This window comes from Schistocerca piceifrons, chromosome 4 (genome assembly GCF_021461385.2).
Source record: "Schistocerca piceifrons isolate TAMUIC-IGC-003096 chromosome 4, iqSchPice1.1, whole genome shotgun sequence".
In the NCBI taxonomy this organism is placed as follows: domain Eukaryota; kingdom Metazoa; phylum Arthropoda; class Insecta; order Orthoptera; family Acrididae; genus Schistocerca; species Schistocerca piceifrons.
This window is the reverse complement of record NC_060141.1, coordinates 263,804,630-263,826,527: the sequence shown is the minus strand read 5'-3', so window position 1 is coordinate 263,826,527 and position 21,898 is coordinate 263,804,630. Positions and strand designations below refer to the sequence as shown.

The following is a 21,898-nucleotide window of genomic DNA, read 5'->3' as shown; positions in this document are numbered from 1 at the left end:
AAAAACTGGCAACATGCTTTAAACGTTCAAAAATGTACAATTGTGCATTTGCAAAAAGTTAAAACGTCGTATCCTGACTGCAATATCATCGAGTCGCAGTTGAAATCGGTCAACGCATCCAAATACCTGGGTGTAACACTATCGGGATATGAATTGCGAGTAGAACCAACATTATGTTCAGTCCTAGGTAAAGCAGATGGCAGACTTCAATGTAGTGGTAGAATACAAGGGAAATACAATCTATGTAGAAAGGAGAGTGTTCTGCTTACAAATCATCCATCCTAGAGTACTGTTTGCGAGTGTGGGAGCCGTATCTAATTAGAGTAGTAGGGGATATTGAATGTAGGGCAGCACGATGGTCAAGGATTTGCTTGACCTGTGGGAGAGTCTCACAGAATTGCTGAAGAAACTGAACTGGCAGACACTTGAAGATAGACACAGACCACCCTTAGGAAGTCTTCTTTCAAAGTTTCATTAGCCGGCTCTATATGATGAGACTAGGAATGTTGCCCTACTACAACCCTCTATGTACAGCTCCCATAAGTGTCGTAAGAACAAGATTAGATTAATTATAGACGCAGAGAGGTATTGAAACATTTTTCCCGCGCTCGATACGTTAATAGAAGGAGAAGAAGCCGTAATAACTCGCTCAATAGGAAGTACCCTCTTTCGCGCAGTTCACAATGGATTGCCGATATGGCTTTAGTTGTAGATAAACGGAAGAAACATTGCACATTCTCAGATTACCAGCTCCACTGATATAGCAAAGCTTAGATAAAAAAAGGCTAAATGGGCATTTTACTAAAACTATGGACCCATATTTAAACATTAGCATAATTTGATCATACTGACAAAGGGCAATTAAAAAACGCTCCAGGGCCACAGGCTGACGAGCAAGTTGGAGTTTAGAAGTTGGTGTTCTTGACATTCAAAAATGTTTGTAGGAATAAGTTATCTTATACGAAATTTGTTCCCTCGAAACATGATTGTGTAGGAGTTGAAGTTGTCAATGGCGACAGAAATTGAGTTTTTCAGAAACAAATAGATTACAGTATTTGTCTGTGAATAACAATAGTGGGTTAAAAAACATCGAAAAATACTTGTTTATGTTTGTTACATATCTTCCTGTTACGAAGGTGTTGTTAAAAGAATAGTTCATTTTATTTACCTGTCAATTACGACAATAGTTAGAGTGCGAAATTAAAAAAGAAAAGAATCTTTGGTTTGTTTTTCCTACAGAACTGGAGAACGGCAACTGTCATGAGAAAGATAAACAGAATGACAAACCATTAACACTAGAAACAAGAAAAGCTCATGTAGAAGATGTTAAGGATATACATTCATGTTAGAAACATTTAATACGTGATGACAAAAAACATCTTATGACCTGCCCCGCAGTAGGTTAACTTTTTGAGCGGAAAACTGTCCACCATTTTGGCTCTTCGCTCTGGCGGTGCCTTCCTACACTACTACGAACATTTCGTCCAATTAGGTTGCGAGCTCTCGACCTATCAGCCGGAGCTCACGTCTCCGAATGTGACATGGCGCCTGAGAAGGAAGTTTGTAGTTAAATAAATGTTGATGTTATTTTTATGACAGTAAATCAGCAACAGGGCTGCAATTGGAGCCACACATATTTCATAGATACTTGCATTGATGGTAATGCATGCAAGGAAACCTCAGAGGATTTCCGATGGGTACGCACCAACCTGTCAATATAAATCTGAATTCGTCTGACACAACCTCTCGCCATATTCAGTTAATTTGGATGTGCTAAGCAACAAAATTTCTCTTTGTTTAGTTTTAAATTTTAGTTTGTACGTACTGATATTATTCTTTGTTTCATTTTAGGTACTTTGAAAAACACCAAGCCCATCCCTATCAGGTAAACAAAGTACTAGTTACAAATTGAACGATCGGTTTTGGGTCCGCGACAGATGACAATCGGAGTCGTGTTGTATGATAAACTAATAAATATCATTATTTTTTGAGCTGTAAGGGTAAAAACATTATAATGGTATGAGAATCCTGGTCGATGAATTCACAGCAATTATATTCGTGGCAGTAACTATTTTTTTTCAACGAGACTCAGAAGGTCGCTTTGGTTATGCCGTAATCTTTCACAGGCAGCCAAAATAAATATTATATGTAATTACTGGTGCATATAAAGTGAAGACGTCGGCATGTATTGTTCCGATGTACTTTATAGTTTAGTCTGTTCCGTTACTTTTTATTGACATTATAGTATAAGTGCAGGTTGTGGTGTGGTGGAATGAGTTAGTGGTTTTCATAGAAATATGTTTTTCAGAATTCGAAGTACAGCAGCTCGAAAAGCTACGATGGACGATATAACCACGAGAGAGTGCGAGATTCACCCAATGGGAACTCGTATCGTTCAGATAGCCCAGATTCACAAAGTCCAAGAGATAGGAATTACCAAGCAAAAAATTCATACTTACAGAAAATTCGTGAGAAGGAGAGAGAAAACAGAGACTACAAATCAAGAGACAAATATTCCGGTAAGTAACAGTGTCTTTGTTTAATTCTGTGTCAGTTGTTGGATATCCCTAATTTCAGAGCTCTAATGAAGGTTAATGGTCTTTAAACACTTCGTGGTAGCATACTTCTAGATTTATCTTACATACCAAACTTTTAGTGTGAGAAGTTTAGTGCCCGGACCTAATGTGTGAAATAATACAATATTAAGCGTTTTGTGATATCTTTGTAGATGAGATTTCATTAGCAGTTAAAAGTTTTTATGGTTTGTATCGGGTAGTAAATTACAGTGTCATTTCAAGCAGAGTCGACACATGGATAAGCAAAACAGTCATTGGTAGTATGCAGGGTTAGTGAAACAAACAATTGAGAGTGAATTCTATATTTGTTACCTTCAGATATTTGAGGTGCATTTCATAGGTACTGCCTTTAGATATATGAAAGCTGTCCATCACGCCACAGTATTTTGCAGTGCACTGAGTGTTTGGTGTGCGTAGTTCTGTTGAATATGTGCATCAAGGTTATGTGGGTCTGTTGGCTATCAACTTCAACTTTGCAAAGGAAAATATTTATGATGGACACCTTCTGTGTGAACTCTTAAACTACAAACTAGACATATTTCACTCATTGCTATGGGTTAAGTTTGCACGAATGTAAAGTCCTCTTTTTAGTTTGATATATACTGGTATAAATAAAGTAATTGTGATGTTAGATATATCTTAAGATAACAATGTGGTATTGTTGTGTTTAGAAGTATTAACAGTAATAATTATTGTTGTAGTTAGTTTCAATGATGTGTTGTTGAAGGAATCTATAAACTAGAAAATTGTGCATATTAATTAAATAAGCATCATGTCACAGAGCATTTCATGCTAAACAGTTTACCTTTCAATGGTTCCCATCAGCCATTTACAAAGTTTTAGGTTATTCAATCTGAAATGAATGCACGTGGCATAAAGTAATAGCAAAATGTGTTAGCAGTAAGAGAACTTGTGATTTCACATTCTTATGGAGGCGCTCTCTCTCTCTCTCTCTCTCTCTCTCTCTCTCTCTCTCTCTCTCTCTCTCTCTCTCTCTCTCTGTGTGTGTGTGTGTGTGTGTGTGTGTGTGTGTGTGTGTGTTGAAGGAGGTACTTTTCTGTTTCTGTTTTTAGTTCGATTTTAACTATGTTTCAAAATGTGGTTCAGTTGTAATTCCTATTGACGCTTGATGGGTGTCAGCCAGTTGCACAATCAACCTTCTTTCTTCTTCACCTTTTGTATTGTAACTGAGTGGCATCATTAATATTCATATGAGAAACTGTTGAAAGTACATGCTGGGAAGAAGCAAAATTTCATCAGTGGTTTTTCTAGTGTTATCCTTCAGTGGTTGTTTCCTGTGTAGGGCTTCTGAAAGTTATTTTTGAGTGGGACATCCTACTGATTAATAAATACATTCTCTTTTCAACAAGGAGAGCAATGCAAGGGCTGCTCTAAAAGTGACATTGTACCAATGTTGCACTACCTAAGAACACACATTATTTGCAATATTTGATCTATTGTAACAGTATCAGCATGCCTCTCTGAAGTGATAGTTTCTGATCAGTTTCATAAAGTAGCTGTCTGCCATAGAGGCAGGATGAAAGTATTGATAGAGTAATTTTACATATTCAGTTGCTGTGATTGCTATTTAGAAAGGTGCATGAGGTTTGTAGATTTCTCTGCTGTCTTACATGGCTTGGCGAAGGAAAATGTTGACACCTTAAGTGGACTGCATTACTTTCTACCCATCAGTTCAGAACATTTCTTCCAGTTCAAAACACATTAGTAACATAACTTAAGAATATAATTCCAGAGTAAAAAAACTCCCATCTTTTTATTACATTGCATCAGAGAACCAAGTAAGAACATCATCTAAATAAGACATGTAAAATTTTGCATTTTTATTGCTGAATAATGTTTACATCTTACATGTGTAATACATTACAGACTGTGCCAGGTCTCCAAAAGATAAAAGGAGCAGGGAAAGCCGTGATTCAGAACACAGGACTAATCATGACAGGAGCAGTACAGAGGTAAGAACCAATACTTCGTGTTGTTTGTTTACATTGTTTTTGGTGGTGGAGGGGAAAAGGACATCAGTATAAATTTTGCATTAGACCATACTTTCTTTCCCAGTTACTTATAGATATGCTATACCACACACTCCTGAAACTGTGTTTATTGTACATTTTAACAGGCTATGCACAGTTTTCAGTAGATTGCTGACGTTTGGTTGGGAGTGGATGTCGTAGTGCAGTAGAATGGCATTTCTTATTAGCTGTTTATTCGGTTGATAGTTGTTTTCTGCTCAGGTCTAAGTTTCTTGGTTTTGACTTTATTGTAAGTGGAATTTGAGAAGGCATGTGAGGAATAAAAACTAAACAAAAAATAGTGTAACATACAGACTCACTTGCCTGTTGTGGCTGACTTTTGAGATAAGTAATTTGTGAATTGGAAATTATGAAGTGCATGCAGATTTTACAGTTTTTAGTTGAAACAGAATTATGTATTTTAGTGTACAATAAGTGTGTAATTTTTATTCACCCAAGTAATGGCAGGACATACTTCTGTTAGTGAAATATGCTGCATTTTCATTGTCTTTAACGTGCACACATTCGGTGCATTGAATTAATGAACAATAATGCTTTCTTGTCTTGGTTGGTGTAACATACACCAAAGTTCATTTTATGTTGTTTGTGACTTGAAGTAATCATCTTATGGGTGTGAAACAGTGCTTTTGAGTGTGTGTCAGTTCAAGGGAGATTGATTAGAATACATTCATGGACCATCAGTTGGATAAAAGGCTTAGCTGTGATAGGAGGACACTAGGATTTGTGAACGACAACAACTCTGAAGAACTGAAAACTTGTTACATGTCGTCATAGTGTGGTGTCACAGATTGAGTGCTGTCACTGTATGAGATACAGAGACAATGCTGAAACAAGATGGGAATTGATGCCAGTGCAGAGAAAATTGTGGTTGTTTCTTGAGACAATTACAGTGTATTGTTGTTTCCAAGACCACATCCGTGACTACTGCATTTTTTATTGATGTTGTTTGCAGCATTGCAGAACAGAAAAGGACTGCGGGGATGCTGTTTCATTAAGGCAGTCCCTCTGAACAGAGTTCTTTGTAAGAACTTACGTTTAACACCAAGCAAACTGACGAATGGGAATCACCCATACCAAAATTACCTACTAAAGAGTTATTTACAGGACAAAATCAAACAAGCAGTAATTACACTAGAGAATAGAGCAGAATACAGAAAGCGAATATACAACAAAAAGGTAAAACGAGTTACACATTTTTTCGAAGGGCAACAAGTCCTCATTAGAACACATCCCAAATCGACAAAGATCGGTAAGTTGAACAAAAAATAGCAATTACTAAACTCAGGGGTCTATATTATTGCAAAAATACCAATGGAAGATAAAGAAAGAAAGAAGAAAAAAAATTGAAGTGGTGTTTGTGCTTCCTACCCTCTGCCATTGCTTCTTGCGAATTGCAGATTTTTCAGCAGTTAATAGCTGCTTGTTTTGTCTGCTGGCCTAGTTTGTAGTGTCATAAATTTTGATGCAATACACTGGACTCCTTCCTAAGTGTTTAAGGCACCTTGCTAAGCATAGTTGCAATTTTGTGTGAAAAATAAATTTAGTTGCGGGGAGAATGATCACTAGTGTTTACTTTTATTCTGCTGCTAATGCATAATGCTAGGGTAGGAGATTAGAATGTTGTCTAGTTATTTCGTGACGCTGCTGAGGTTTCCTTTGTCAGTAGCCACTTGAATGTACATGGACTTCTGCTTTACTGCTTCTTTCATGCCAGTGGTCTCAGGGACTGCACCCGAGACTTTGTTATGGATTCAGCAGCAAGTTCTTTGTCTACTGTTCATGTTTTAACGGAGTCTTACTTTGAGGATACTGTTATAAAATGGTTTGGGGACAGTTTAGGAAGTGATGTTGGATCAGATAGTGAACATAATACAATACAGGAATAGTGTGAACGTGCTAATTTATTTTGGCACATGTGATTTTCTTCTGTGAAACAAATATCGCTGCTCTTAGAAGCGTATTCTAGTGTTGGCCAATGGCATTATTTTTCTGCATTTTGGACATAAGTGGGGGACTAGGCCTGTACAATTCCTGCAAGGACAGTACTCAGGTGAACCACTTTAATTTTTGAAGAAGATTGTAAACTTGTTGGTGACACTACAATAAATTTAAGTAGGTCAACAAGTGTCACATACCCCATGATCTTTATGCACCCTTCACCATGTTTTGGGTTAGTAGAACCAAGAGTAGAAGTCATTGTAGAACGATTGGTAAAATGCAAAACATGCTCCTTATATTTGCCGTTGTTGCATGAAGCCAATCTGACGAAATCACTACAAAAATTTCCAGTAGGTGTAGCATTAACATTATCTTTTTTTGTAGTTTTCTATTAAATGCTTTTGTGTGAAAGTAATTTTCAAAATATACAGAAAAATATATTTTTTGTGTGGTTTTAATGTAATCTTTAACATAAAATATGAACTGTTCCCTGAAATTGCAGAATGCAATTTTTCTGGCTATTTAAATGTAGTGTTGATGTAGACTGCACCAGGGACTGTGTGAGAACAAAAATGACCTAGGGACTGGGTGAGAACAAAAATGACCTGGGAAGCTAAAGTTAAAATAGTGTCAGAAAGATAAGTCATTAGTGATGGAACTGTGATGTCTGGATTAGGGGCTCAGTTACTTGCCCTTTGACATTGATTACTTTGTTTTTAGCATGTCAGGTGTTTCAGAACCTTCCATCTGTAGAATGTGATGAATCAGAATTTTCACTCCAGTTTTTCATTTGTGAAAGGAAGACTACATTGTCAGTGTAACCCCAAAGTGGTGGTGTATTGAAGACATTACTGTTATAAAGATCGATTTAGTTATGTTCAGTGACTTGGTAACTAAAATGAGAATGGCTAGAAATACTAAGAAAACACATGCAGCAATATTTTAAATTTTGTTTTTCATCTATTTGTCTGTTTAACATAGTAATTACAAAATAATGAAAATTACTTTCCTAAATATAATCATTTAACTAACCAATAATTACATTACAGATATCAATGTGAAATCAAATAACTTTCAAGTGAATCGGGCAATAATCATTCCCAATAAACCTTTCAACTCCTTTTGCCGATAAGCTCTGTTTTTGAGCTAAGTTTTATGGCATTTCCAGATTTTCATTTCTGGAGATGACAAACACTTTCTAGTGTGCAACATTTGAAGTTGTGTGGTTCACAGTTGTTGTAGTTCACCAAAGCAAACCAACAGCAAAAAGTATGTTTTTGTTGACTGTCAAGATTGTCACGGTTAGATAGTAAAAATGTTGAGTATGCATCCCTGTGACTAGAATGTTTTTTGTGCTGTGATAGTTTCCTGACATTCCATTGGAGGCTGCCTCTGGATCACATGGTCCCGGGTTCAATTCTCGGCCGGGTTGGGGATTTTCTCTGCCCATGGCCTGGGTGTTTCTGTTGTTGTCCTCCTCCTCCTACTCCTCTTCATCATTATAATCATCATTTGAGGCAGCATTTTCTCATACTTTCCTCTTTCCATTGGCACCATAATCTAGATAATAAAGTGCTGGAACCATGTTTGAGTATTACATGTTGCAGTGTTGTGGGCTAAACGTTTCAGTTCAGAAGATGACAAATTAACACCCATAGAAGTAATAGCAGTATGTAATATCGAAATTGAATTTGCACATTAAATTATTTAACTACCTCATTAAAAGTATGGATATCATATTTACTATTCCTTACTTGCACTGCAAATGAAAAACTTAGCTGCTAAAGGAAAAATGATATTGTTTGTTGAGAGTGAAAGTCACATTCCCTCATTTCTCATTGGCATTCATTTTTGTATTTAAATGCCATGAACACTCGTCATTGACATCCAGCATAATGCTTCGACAATCAACTACTGTTGATACTAAGCTTTTAAATAATCACTCCATCTGAATTTCTCTCTGTTGCCCTCTACTATGTGTCATACAACACAAACAGAAAGATTCGTGGCACATAACTAAGCAGTTACAATATTGTATTGGCTTTCTACATCTACATGGATACTCTGCAAATCACATTTAAGTGCCTGGCAGAGGGTTTGATATGTAATTTGGCTTCATTGTGGAACCTTATACACTTAAATTGTACTCTTTCAGAGTTTCCAGTCCACAGTTGTTTTAATGCTGAATACAGGGCCATTTTGTCTTATCCACAATTTCATATGTTGCTAATCTTCACCGCTTCTTGATCGTATTTGTGGCTGCATAGAAATATTTCTGAAAATAATGAAAGTGTAAAGGTATAATGTTTAAAAAAAAATTTCTGAATTATATTTGTCTAGATGTTGAACTTATTTTTTTGTGTGTGACACAATCTTCTAACATGCATTCCACAATCTGTACTGTCCCTTCCCAACATATTAGCAAATGTTGGTTGTTTTGTTTAAAGTAAACCATTCATTGATTCAAAGGTTAGGATTTGAACACGTTAACACTTTACTAGGTAAGGTCCCATTAGAAGCCCATGTTTTTTAAGTCTAATGTACAGACTAATCCAGGCAGTTATTAGGCATTCCCTGTTTTATGTGGAACTTAACTTCAATGAAGCCTGGCATTGGTTGTATACAAAACAGTGCAAGTAATGACACTCATATAGGAGCGTGAAGCTGACACGATGCACTGGAGGTTGCTATAAAAATGGTGAAAATAACATCCGTATTTACCCATATAATATGAGGTTTTATCCCCAAATACATCATTCGAAAAATACAGGGCCTTTTTATATTTGCAGATTAAACTGTTGCTGCTGTCAGCATTTTTACATTGTTTGGTAGAGTATAAATGAACATTCAAACATTTAAAGGTTTCTTCTTACATTTAGAGATGAAGGTGTGGTTATTGAAGTCAGTTGCAGATTTATTTTGAAGAATACTGAAAGTCAGTGCTCGGCAGAAGTACTCACGTTCCAACAGGCTCGAGACTTCCGTAAACATAGAAGCACTTGATACAGCTGTAAATATTGCTCGATCAGTCATGCGGCATTGAGTCGCATGGTGCAAGAGCCAGTATGAGCTAGCCACTACAACGAATTATTGCTCTGATTAAAATCTGACGATTTTCTGAAACACAGGAGGAAATAGCATTAAATTCTATCATCTTTCAAACTCTTGTTTGAACAGGTTTGCAATAAATGTTCACATACATATATGGATACTATATATAAACATTAATGCTGCTTCTTAAGTAAAGGTAACATTCAAAAACAGAAATGTCCATCAGAACACATTAGATGATTCAGAACCCAGACCAATTTTTATTTGATTATGAGAGACTAATGATTTACTGAGTGGATTGCAAATGATAAATTGGTCGCTGTTCACATATTAGAATACCAGGTAAAAATGTTACCAGCTTTTAATCCGCTTTAGATGATGGTGGTGAAATTCATTGAAAACAAGAAGGAAAATTAATCCAAAATGAAATGTCTAGCAAAGAAAATAAATCATATTAAACTGACTGTAACTGATACTGCAAGAATAAATTACAGCTGCAAGTCCCATTGTGGAGATAGTACCAACAGATGGCAATAGGTCGCCGGACGAGCGAAAGTTTGAGAATAGGACTGAATCATAATTGCGATCTTTTATTTGCATATTAGTTAATGTTGTTACATACGACAGCAGTACGTGATAATAAAACCGAATTTTCACATTACATTGATTAACTACCTAATTGAAAGTATGGATATTAATTTACCATCTCTTACTTGCAGTGTAAATGGAAATCTTAGCTATAAAGAAAATATTTCAGTCTGTTTATCACAGTTGCTCCAGCTTGGCACTAAGAGAAGGTTGGAAAGGGAACAGTGACACCAACTTGGCTGAGAGCTAAGATGTTTGCGGAGAGGGGAGTGGTGAATGAGCAACAAATTTTGTCTTGTTGCCAACCATGGAAATCTATAACATGTACTCTGGCTTTTTACGTATTTGCACCACGTTTCAACTGCTGTTTGCCTGAATCCACTTGTAGTCGGAATCGAATGACTTTAAAATTGTACAAATATTGAACAGTAGTATCCATTTCTGCAGGAAGTAGTAAAAGTGTAAATGGGGAAAGTGGTGTACTTATATGTTTTGTGCAGCATTATTGTCAATTCTCACCTTGAGGTATGTCAGCTGCTGATTCTATGCAGCCAAAGAGCAGCAGGTGGACCTGTTTGTGTAAGCAGAAGCAAGAGCCACGGGAATATTGGCTCATTCTGACATCAGTATAGACATGAAATCTGCCTATGTACTTGTATGAAACAGCTATGTTCTTAGGCCCCACCATGACCACAACCGTGGACATTGCAACAAAATGGAAGAAACAACTAAATATTTGTGACAACCAAAATTGTGAATTTTATTGCTGCTCGAATATAGAAATACTTTCTCTTATTTCACTTTTAGTGGTCAGGTGAAACTGTCATCCCAGTGATGGTTGTTAAAAATAGTGATACCACAGATGACTTGGTTAGATAGTAAGCAAAATGCAGTGAATCAATAAATGACGTAAGTTTAGAATAGATATAATCTCTTTCTTAGGCAGATATTTCATATCGATAAAACATTTCGTAATTTTATTAGGAATATGTTACAATAAAATTTTCTTGATGAACCTCTTAAAAGTGGGGTCATCTTATTTCAGGGTGGTCTTGTGCGTGGGTTAACACAGTAACTGTATTTATTCAGATATGTTCTTTAATTTTATAACTTTTTGGCGTGTTTTATGGAATCTGCTGTGCAAAGTAATTGGTGCAAATATTTTTTTCTGTACTAAATACACAGCAGACAAACGGCAGAGATAATCATTTTTCTGAAAGAACCATTTAAGGAGAAATGTTACATTGTATGAGAAAGAATGATTTACTGATATTTATTTGGATGAAGTGTGAGGCTTTTAGTTAAGTTCCCTACTGAATGCCACAGAAGTTTACAATAAACATGAATATATTTTTCGGAAGTTGCCAGTTGTGTCCTGATTAAGTTCTGAGTGCCAGATGCCTCGGAATTGCATTAGTGACGTGATCCTTCCCTGAAGCAAACAAAAATACTTCGTGATGATGGCAGTAACATGCTTAGCCCGTTGAAAAGAAAGAATGACTTCAGTTTTTGGGTTTTCTGTAACTGATAAACGACTTCCTCCAAACGCATTAGTTCAGATTTATCTCATTCAGTCAGATATTAATTTAAAGTGCAAATGCTCATTAAGTTAAGTGACAAAATGCCTGTCATCACTTCTACACATGGGGTACTTTACAGGTGATACACCTGAGGGGCATATTATGTGGATGAGAGGAATGAATTAACTGTTCCATTGCTGCTTGGTGTAATGTATGCACCCAATGGCATGTTTGTGTCTCTCTCACTGCCTTAGATGTGTACTGTTCTGTTGTTCTATGCAGTATGTGGTTCATATGCAGGTCCCACCTTTCATCGGTACACATGTGATTGAAAATGGTACCAATAGCTTTCGAAACACAATACAAACAAACTGGATTTTTCTGGAGCTCGTATTTCAGGTTCTGTTGGTGATAGATGGGTAGGGTCAAGTGTTTTGGATAGCCCTTGTGGTAAAGACCATTTGTTTGCCCAGTAGAAGAATCGTCTTACTTTAACTATCCTACTGCATAGGGTCAAAGTTTGAATACCACAAACTTCCTCCAACTTAGACAAATGGAGCAAATTAGTTGTTTTTTTTCCCATTAGATGTGGTCTACAGTGTATCTTAAGGGGCTTATGGAGGCACCATTTAGTTCATGAGTGGTTCGTGAGAAAACTTGAGAAAGGAATTTTTCTCCCCCCCTCCAGACAACAGTGAATATATAAATAAATTGCCACAGCAAGTTGCACAAATTATAATTGTATATTCTTTAGGCATTTATCTGCAGGGTCTATACACACTGGGACAGCTGGGAAAAAACGGGGAATTTTTTCATCTGGGGAAAAACTGGGAATTTTTATAGGAATTCCGAGAATTTTTCATCGTTTAAGTTTTCATTAAAGTTTTGTAATTTGGACTAGTAAGAACTGATACTCTAACAAAGAATATTACTGTATATCATTACTGCAGAAAAATACTGTAGCAATACAACATAAACAAGAGGGGAAAAAATGAAACTTTAGTTGCCAAGGGAGTGCACCATTTACAATAACAAAACACTGTGCGCACACAAACGTCTGCCAACAGCAAAGTGTGTCAAAGGCCTTTGTACGAAGACTATGCAATACTTCGTAACAGTAAAATGGTTTCTATGAGTGTGACATCAGAACTGTATACATTAGGGTCTTTTCAGCAGTTGCCGGCGGGCTCATGCACATGTGCATTTGAGTCGTGTGTGAGCAGTACCTTCTCCTGCTTCCAGCTACTTGAAGTTGTGACTGTTAGCTGTATTGACAGCAGCAACAAGCAACCAGATGCTAACAAGAAAATTTTTTCTGGCATGCCCTATCTGCCAGATTTGTGCATGTGCAGAGTTGTCAGAGTTGAAAGTGGGGAGAGGGGTAGGCTCCACTTGATCTGTGTTTGTTTAGTGATTTCGCTGTTTTCTCTTAGTTTACGACTCCTATGTCAAATAATAACAGAATGGATTTCTGTGATCAGGAGCTATCAGGTGAATTAAAATACATTCACATAATTATGGAATGCAAAGATATATTACTATTTTCAGTTTTCTGATTTTCTTTCCACATTTTTGGCGGTCAAGCATTAATTGCCCTGCAGAATAATGAAGTTATTTTTTTTTTTTGTTTGCTAAAGAAATTTGGCTTTTACTAATCTTTTCCACTGAGGCAGTCAATTTATTTGAAATTAAGTGTTTCATTCCACAGTATTGGCTAGTTCCAATTGTTTGCTGAATTTCAGTTGCACATTTTCAGCTTCTGATATGTATGCCATTATGCCATAGTAAAAAACCAAACACAAGATAAGTGCAGTACTGGTACTCCAAGAAAATTTACATCCCGAAAACCACACAGAAAAGCTTAATATATGGTGGGGCCTACTTCATTGTGAATCTGGACAAATCGATGTGCACTTCAAGCTCAATTATGTATTTTATTGTAGTTTACGAAATTCCGATGCTCTTGGCATATTCTCTGATGTACTGTTCCTTTTATGACATAATGTAAGATCTCTTAATGCTTTGTATGTATGGGCTTCCTACATCGTTACAACTCTGCATGTGCAATAATGCCTTTTTTCTGGCGCTCTCTGGTAACTGCTGAAATGAACCTATTTTTCGGGAAAATATTGCAAATGGTGGTTTGGAAAGTGTGACTTTTAAACTAAATTTCCTTTTACGCGAGATGAATTACGTTACATGTGAGAATGTGCAATTAATTTCTTAAATCATAGTGTGTTTGACTCTCCTTTAAAACTTAACACTTTGAGGACCAGCCACTTAGAAGAATTTTGAGTTCAGAAGACAGACAATTATGTCATTATTTTAAATTTCACTGGCAGATTTGTATGATATATCTTAAACTGTAACACGCGCAAAAAAAGACAAATATTAATCTGAGAGACCAATATTATACTTGAAAGCTTAGCTTTTCTTGTAGCTACACTATGTATATTAATGTAAACCGTTACCTTTTCCTTTTTGTGTGTTCACACTACTCAACACTGTTCTTGCTATTGGCTGACAATATCGCTTGTCCTATGCTCTTAATATCTGCTGTCATCGGCTGGTGAGATCACGTGGCATTAGCTATGATTGGCTTATGAATGGGCATCACACTCTTGATTTCTATGCTCCAGAAACTAATGTGCTGTGTTTGGTGGAATTTGAATTTATGCTTTCGTAATACGAAAATATGCAGCATATATGTTGCTGCACATCCATTTCCAAGTAACAGAGGTTCAAGGTTACTGTACTTGCGCACATATAATATGCATGTGAAAATCCTGTGTAAGGCTGAAACATGGAGAAATATGCTATAAAGTGTGTGTACCATCATCATAAGGGTTCTGGGAACTCCGTGTTGCAGTACTGAAGCACATGCAAAATTTTTGTGCACATAAAATCCAGTCTGAGGTTTAAAATTAATTTTGCCTTGTTTCAATTTCACACAAGTAAACTAAAATTTTACTGATCCAATGACGTTCTTTTTATATGAGTAAAATGCAATGCTCTGGCATGGAAGAGAAGGGAATTGGAAGAGAAATGCTGCTATTGGAGCACAAAAAAGGCAGGTATGTCCATATTTAAAAGACTGACTGAAAAGTAAGGTACCAGTTACCTATTCTACTTTCCTCAGCATCTTAAAACTTTCTGCAAAAAATTTGGTATGCGAACATATTCAGTTTTTTTATGCTGAAGGAGGAGGAGACAGTGGCAGTCGGAAAGAGATCAAAAAGTAATAAATACCGGAAGATAGACAATGGTTGTAGTATAGAAAGAATGAATGTTGCAGTGTCGTTTGGGGGGGGGGGGGGGGTTGAGAAGAGGTGAGAGTGAGAAGAAATAGCAGCAGTGGAGAAAAATAAATGAGATAATAGCAGTTGGAGAGACCAAGAGGGAGACAATGACAGTCAAAATATGAGAGGAAACTGTAGTAGTTGGACAGAATGAAAGAGATGTTGCTGTGAGACAGGAGACAGTGGCAGTTAGAGAGACAGAGATCTCTCTCTCTCTCTCTCTCTCTCTCTCTCTCTCTCTCTCTCTCTCTCTCTCTCTCACACACATCATTTGGTTTCAAAACAAGGCAATATTTCAGTTAAGATTTCTTCTTGTAACACACAAAGATGGCATTTCATATGGTAACATACTGACTTTTATCTTTCGTCATACTCTGACATTGCCAGTGATGGGTTACTGTTCCCTTCTTCTGTCTGTGATGGTATTCAGTAATTTTGTGAAGTTTGCCACCAGCACACTGAAATTTCCAGTGGCGGTTTTCGGTATCTGGTGAACGGGGCTGCAAACACTGATGTTTGTTATCACAACAAATCTCTCCCTTGGGTGATGCCAATTGTGTGTGTGTGCTTTTCGGAGAAAATGTTCTTGGTAAGTCCGCAACCCTTTGCCAAAATGAATTACCCAGTGAAACCCACATTCTGTGAAGCTTCCTTTTACATGAGCAAAATTCTTTTCTTAGTTAGCTATTTGTGGGAAGTGTTTGTAGTGCACCATCCTCACTGAAATATTCCTTTACTGAGTCTCATTTGTCATGTTTGGTTGTTACTGTGTATAAATTGGAATATTTGTTGAGTGCTGTCACTTGTGCAGCTTGCCATCTATAGTTTAGGTTTAAGGACAATTCAGTTGTGCATCTATAGAATGACATTGTCAGATGATCGTGTGTTCACATAAACTAAACATCGGTATAATAGTGACGCTTCGCCCAGTATTCAAATGAATGAGGTAACATCCTTTTTACAAAAGGTTAAAGTAAAGTAACAACATTAAGGAAGTAGCAATGATGGTATTTTTTTAATGACCAAAGCAAAATTCATAGAGGATGTTCTTGAAGGTCATGTAGTAAGTTCTCCATACTGCTGATAACTATTACAATGGAAAGACACCGTGCAAACATTTCAGAATTTATTTACTTGAAGAAATATGTGCAAACACACAAACAATATTTAGAAGGCAGTGCATACTGTCTTTTGACTTTTGTTCTTTGGTCCTTATTTTCTTTTCAGGTGTCAAATAACTTCAAAAAATATTCCTCCTCCTTCAAACATGTTATTTATGTTCGTATTTACAAATAGTAAAGGCACTTCTTTGTTCAGGTATTGTAAAACAAAAAACAACTTTTGCTTTTAGATATTTGGTCTCCTTTGTGGAAGAAAACTCACAGGAAAAATGAATCCTCATACAATCACTGCAGAGTTATAAAAACAAACAAACAATAAAATAAAATTTAAGAAAGCACAAAACTGCGGCAAGAATTGGTTGACTTAAGTGTTAGCAGACAGTATTACCACACTCTGCTTTTGTTTTTACGCATACGCAGTCTTCAGAATTCTCAGGATTTTAAAACTAAACACTTTGTACAATCAATATTCATTGACACCCACAACATGGTTCGTGACTGATTTACATGATGGTGCATGTCACGTGCCACAAGCATTTGATTTAGACAAACATGTCAGCTGTATAAAACAAACAGTTGAAAATCTGGGATGGAATAATTACTATTATGGAAAGGATAGACTACTATTAACCATAAGCAGAGATGCTGAGCTGCAAATAGGCACAACAATTTGACAGTCTTTTTATTGTGCCTATCTGCGGCTCAGAATTTCTGCTACATGCTGGTAAGCAATTTGTTCTTTTTGTAGTATTGTCATAGCTGCATAAAACAGGTATTAATAACAGATGAAACTGTCAGGATGACACTATTGGTTATTGCATAATGTGGTGCACTTCTTTAGTAGCTTTCAAAATAGCTGCTTTGAATCATTACATTGTATCAGTGGAGACACAGGGTTTGAGAGTCTTGTCGTGGTAGTTTGGGTACTTTTAATGCTCACAAGGTGCTTTCCTTTAGAGAACAGGTTTGATGTTCGGGTACAAAAACAAGCTGTAAAGGGGAAAGGGGTTGGCAATGGGTTAAGCTGTAGAGAGAATGGGAAAATAGGAATGTACTTCATACCCAAAACACACACATTGTTGATGCATCATAGTTTGACATATTGTCATGGTGAAGAATCCAGAAATGCCAGGTGTTTTGACTGATAATGTGACAATTGTGTTGTGCTACAAGACAGATAAGTAGTTTTAACAGAGTGTAGTTACAGTCCGTCAGCCCATATGGAATTGAGACAAAAATGTTCTTTAGATTGTTGGTCAAAACTTTGGGAACAAGATTACCACAATTTTTGTGTATAAGTTGTCATAAGGAATTTACTGATACTGCAGTGTGATATCAGTCTAAATGAAACACACACACACACACACACACACACACACACACACACACACACACACACAATTACTTTTGGACCCATTTTTCACATAAGGGACATTCATGTGTTATTTGTTGGTCTTGTTGAGTGCCGGAGGCTGTATCTGTCCTGAAACTTGACTGAAGAAAAAGATTCTTTTCAGCGGACGTGTTCTAACTCTGTTTTTTCCAAGACTAAGTTACAAAAAGTTATAATGTGTGAACTTACTCAGTTATCTTCAGTGAAACAGCATCTCCCCTGTTTTATACTTCGTGAAAGCTGCATTGACAGAGTGACTTGTCTGGCTGTCCTGGTGAGGAGACTACAAAAATTCTCTCTCTCTCTCTCTCTCTCTCTCTCTCTCTCTCTCTCTCTCTCTCTCTCTCTCTGTCCCCCCCCATATATAGGGAATCATTCCACGTGGGAAAAATTATATGTAAAAACAAAGATGAGGTGACTTACCGAACGAAAGCGCTGGCAGGTCGATAGACACACAAACATACACACAAAATTCAAGCTTTCGCAACAAACTGTTGCCTCATCAGGAAAGAGGGAAGGAGAGGGAAAGACGAAAGGATGTGGGTTTTAAGGGAGAGGGTAAGGAGTCATTCCAATCCCGGGAGAGGAAAGACTTACCTTCGGGGGAAAAAAGGACGGGTATACACTCGCACACACACACATCCATCCACACATATACAGGCACAAGCACACACACACACACACACACACACACACACACACACACACACACAGGGTGTTACAAAAAGGTACGGCCATACTTTCAGGAAACGTTCCTCACACACAAATAAAGAAAAGATGTTATGTGGACATGTGTCCGGAAACGCTTAATTTCCATGTTAGAGCTCATTTTAGTTTCGTCAGTATGTACTGTACTTCCTCTATTCACCGCCAGTTCGCCCAATTGAAGGATGGTAATGTTGACTTCGGTGCTTGTGTTGACATGCGACTCGTTGCTTTACAGTATTAGCGTCAAGCACATCAGTACATAGCATCAACAGGTTAGTGTTCATCATGACATGGTTTTGCAGTCAGCGCAATGTTTACAAATGCGGGGTTGGCAGATGCCCATTTGATGTATGGATTAGCACGGGGCAATAGCCGTGGCGCTGTATGTTTGTATAGAGACAGATTTCCAGAACGAAGGTGTCCCGACAGGAGCACGGAACATTCCAACCTATGACTCGCGACTGGGGAAGACCTAGAACGACGAGGACACCTGCAATGGACGAGGCGATTCTTCGTGCAGTTGACGATAACCCTAATGTCAGCGTCAGAGAAGTTGCTGCTGTACAAGGTAACGTTGACCATGTCACTGTATGGAGAGTGCTACGGGAGAACCAGTTGTTTCCGGACCATGTACAGTGTGTGCAGGCACTATCAGCAGCTGATTGGCCTCCACGGGTACACTTCTGCGAATGGTTCATCCAACAATGTGTCAGGTCAGGAGTCCACTACACGCAGCAAGCGGCTACACGGGTAGAAGGGGTTGTGTGGCGTGGACTGGGCAGTTTTTTAGGTTAGATGGCCTCGGGCAAGTACACAAAGGGCAACAGCCTCAAAGGGTGCGGGGCAAAGTCAGGACATGCGGGGACCAAGCAGCAATCGGTATTGTAATTGTAAACTGTCGAAGCTGCATTGGTAAAGTACTGGAACTTCAAGCGCTGATAGAAAGCACCGAAGCTGAAATTGTTATATGTACAGAAAGCTGGCTGAAACCAGAGATAAATTCAGCCGAAATTTTTACAAAGGCACAGACTGTGTTTATAAAGGATAGATTGCATGCAACCGGTGGTGGCGTGTTTGTCGCTGTTAAAGTGCGCGTCATTTATGATGGCGGCCGAGTTTAGGTTCGTTCTGCACATCTGACGTCACAAAAAACAGCCAATGAACAGAGAACGACGTTGCCAGATCTCGACTGCAGTGTAGAGCACGGACGAGTGTCTCTAGTTTTAGAAACGTTCACTCATAAATAAAGTAATAGAACAAAAGCAATGTCTTGATAGCAGACTTTCTTTTATAGACAGTTTGGAAAAAGCATTCTTTATACCAATTGCTTCATATTCTATTAATTAATTAAACCAAACAAGCAATAAGACTCCTAATTCAGGCAATAGCAAGGAAAGGTGTTTGTATCAATCTCACAAACTGCTATTTCGCAATAAAGAACAGTGGTAATTGTTTATTTCCTATCATACTTCGATGAAGCATGAGTAATTCATAATCATACCAATAGTGTTTACCAGTATTTTGCGTGACATGTTAGAGTCCTCATGGAGCCAAGTTACTAGACGAGATGTGTTATCGCAACGGTTATGTTGTTGGGCTGCTTAGTGAAAGGTTTTGAGTTCAACCCTTGTGTGGTGCATAATATTTTCTTTATTTAAAAAACAATATCGAAATGTCTTACTTCACGAATTTTATTCGTTTGAATGCAGTTTTTTGAAATTTCTAGTGCTTTGTCTCTTCATTAATCCTTTCGCTGCTGCAGACACGTGCTCCCCGCATTCCGTGCTGTGCGCGATTTTGTCATCACTGCACTGCTCGCCTGTGCAGACACATGGTGTTCCCACTGCTTTGACACACTTGTCATTCGATTTCACAAAAACTATTTGGCCCAAAAATTTGATTTTTACACATCTTCTTGACTGATACCTTCCCCCCATAAATGACTTAATTTTGTTTGGATATTCAACGCAGTTATTGTGCAGCATTAAATGTAGTAAACCATTGTACGAAATATTGAACAGTTTGCAGAGGTAAAAGTCCATAGGGTATACTTTCCGTATGGTTGATTTTAGTTGCCACAATGTTGAGAATGAAGTGTGGACAAGATACCTAAATTTCATATAAAATTTACTGTATAACAATATCTCATTTAAGTACCACATAGGTGTCGTATGTAATATTGAGAAATATTCCGTCTTTCGCGACTGTAATAAAAGTTTTATTTACACCAGGCGCTTTTGGCTTTATTTTAAAGCACTTCAATCAATGAAAGGTATGGCACATACACAATGGTACTCATGTTCTCTTTCTTGTTTTTGTTCCACAGTCGCAGTTTTACCAATGGTATTGAAATATATTCCTCTTCTGCAACTGTAATAAGCGACTTATTTAGACCAGACGCATTTCTCTCTTTTGAAGCATCTTCAGTGGACAGTATTTTGTCTCCTCCATTGCCAAGTCACCTTTCGTAGTTTTGTGCTGCGGTAACACAATATTCAACGTTTGTGTCAGCTGATCAGTGTTTCAGCAAATAAGTGCTGTTTGTGTGTGCCACACACAAAAATTTTATTTGACATAGCTCAGAGCACTTCACTGATAGACGGTATATTCAAGTCCTAATGTTTTTGTAAGTCCACAGTTTTGTTTAATGTATTTTGTCTACTTCCTTTTGATCGATTGAAGTGCTTTAAAATAAAGCCAAACGTGCCCGGTGTAAATAAAACAGTTGCGAAAGATGGAATATTTCTCAATATTACATACGACACCAATGTGGTACTTAAATTAAATGAGATATTGTTATACAGTAAATTTTATATGAAATCTAGGTATCTTGTCCACATTTCATTCTCAGCATTGTGGCAACTAAAATCGACCATACGGAAAGTATACTCTATGGGCTTTTACCTCTGCAAGCTCTTCAAAATTTCTTGCAATGGTTTACTATATTTAATGCTGCATAATAACTGTGTTGAACATTGAAACAAAATTAAGTCATTTATGGGGGGAAGGTATCAGTCAAGAAGATGTGTAAAAATCAAATTTATGGGCCAAGTAGTTTTTGTGGAATCGAATGATAAGTGTGTCAAAGCAGTCGGGACACCATGTGTCCGCACAGGCGAGCAGTGCAGTGACAAAATCGCGCATGGTGCGGAATGCAGGGAGCACGTCTTTGTAGCAGCGAAAGGGTTAATGCGGCCGTGGTGGCTTTACTTCATTAACTGCGCACTCCCCCCTAAACATAAGTTTAAGAACTATGCTATACTATGGCGCCGCTTCTCTTGACGCGTGCGTCGTGTGCAACTGGCAACGCAGTAATCTCCCGCGTCTGAGCGGGCATGCGAGAGCCGCCAAGATAAAAGAATTGAACTATAATAGTAGTTTATCCTGTAGTGAGGTAGAAGTGGATAGTTCCTGTGAATTATGATGGGTGGAGGTTACACTCAACAACCGAGCTAGGTTAATAGTTGGCTCCTTTTACCGACCTCCCGACTCAGCAGCATTAGTGGCAGAACAACTGAGAGAAAATTTGGAATACATTTCACATAAATTTTCTCAGCATGTTATAGTCTTAGGTGGAGATTTCAATTTACCAGATATAGACTGGGACACTCAGATGTTTAGGACGGGTAGTAGGGACAGAGCATCGAGTGACA

General features: G+C 37.6%; 1 protein-coding gene across 3 annotated transcripts in view; it reads left to right on the top strand.

The window, feature by feature from the left end:
* Positions 1-1,504: 1,504 nt before the first annotated feature.
* The window catches only part of LOC124794956 (WW domain-containing adapter protein with coiled-coil homolog), a 101,197-nt gene continuing 80,803 nt past the window's right edge, over positions 1,505-21,898 (top strand). For all 3 annotated transcript variants that reach the window (XR_007016631.1, XM_047258672.1, XM_047258671.1), the window contains exons 1-4: positions 1,505-1,697; positions 1,852-1,885; positions 2,309-2,519; positions 4,464-4,549. Coding sequence is in view for 2 of the 3 variants with exons in the window: in XM_047258672.1 (XP_047114628.1) it covers positions 1,657-1,697; positions 1,852-1,885; positions 2,309-2,519; positions 4,464-4,549 (372 nt within the window). In the remaining variant the exon portion in view is untranslated. The remainder of the gene's footprint in view (positions 1,698-1,851; positions 1,886-2,308; positions 2,520-4,463; positions 4,550-21,898) is intronic.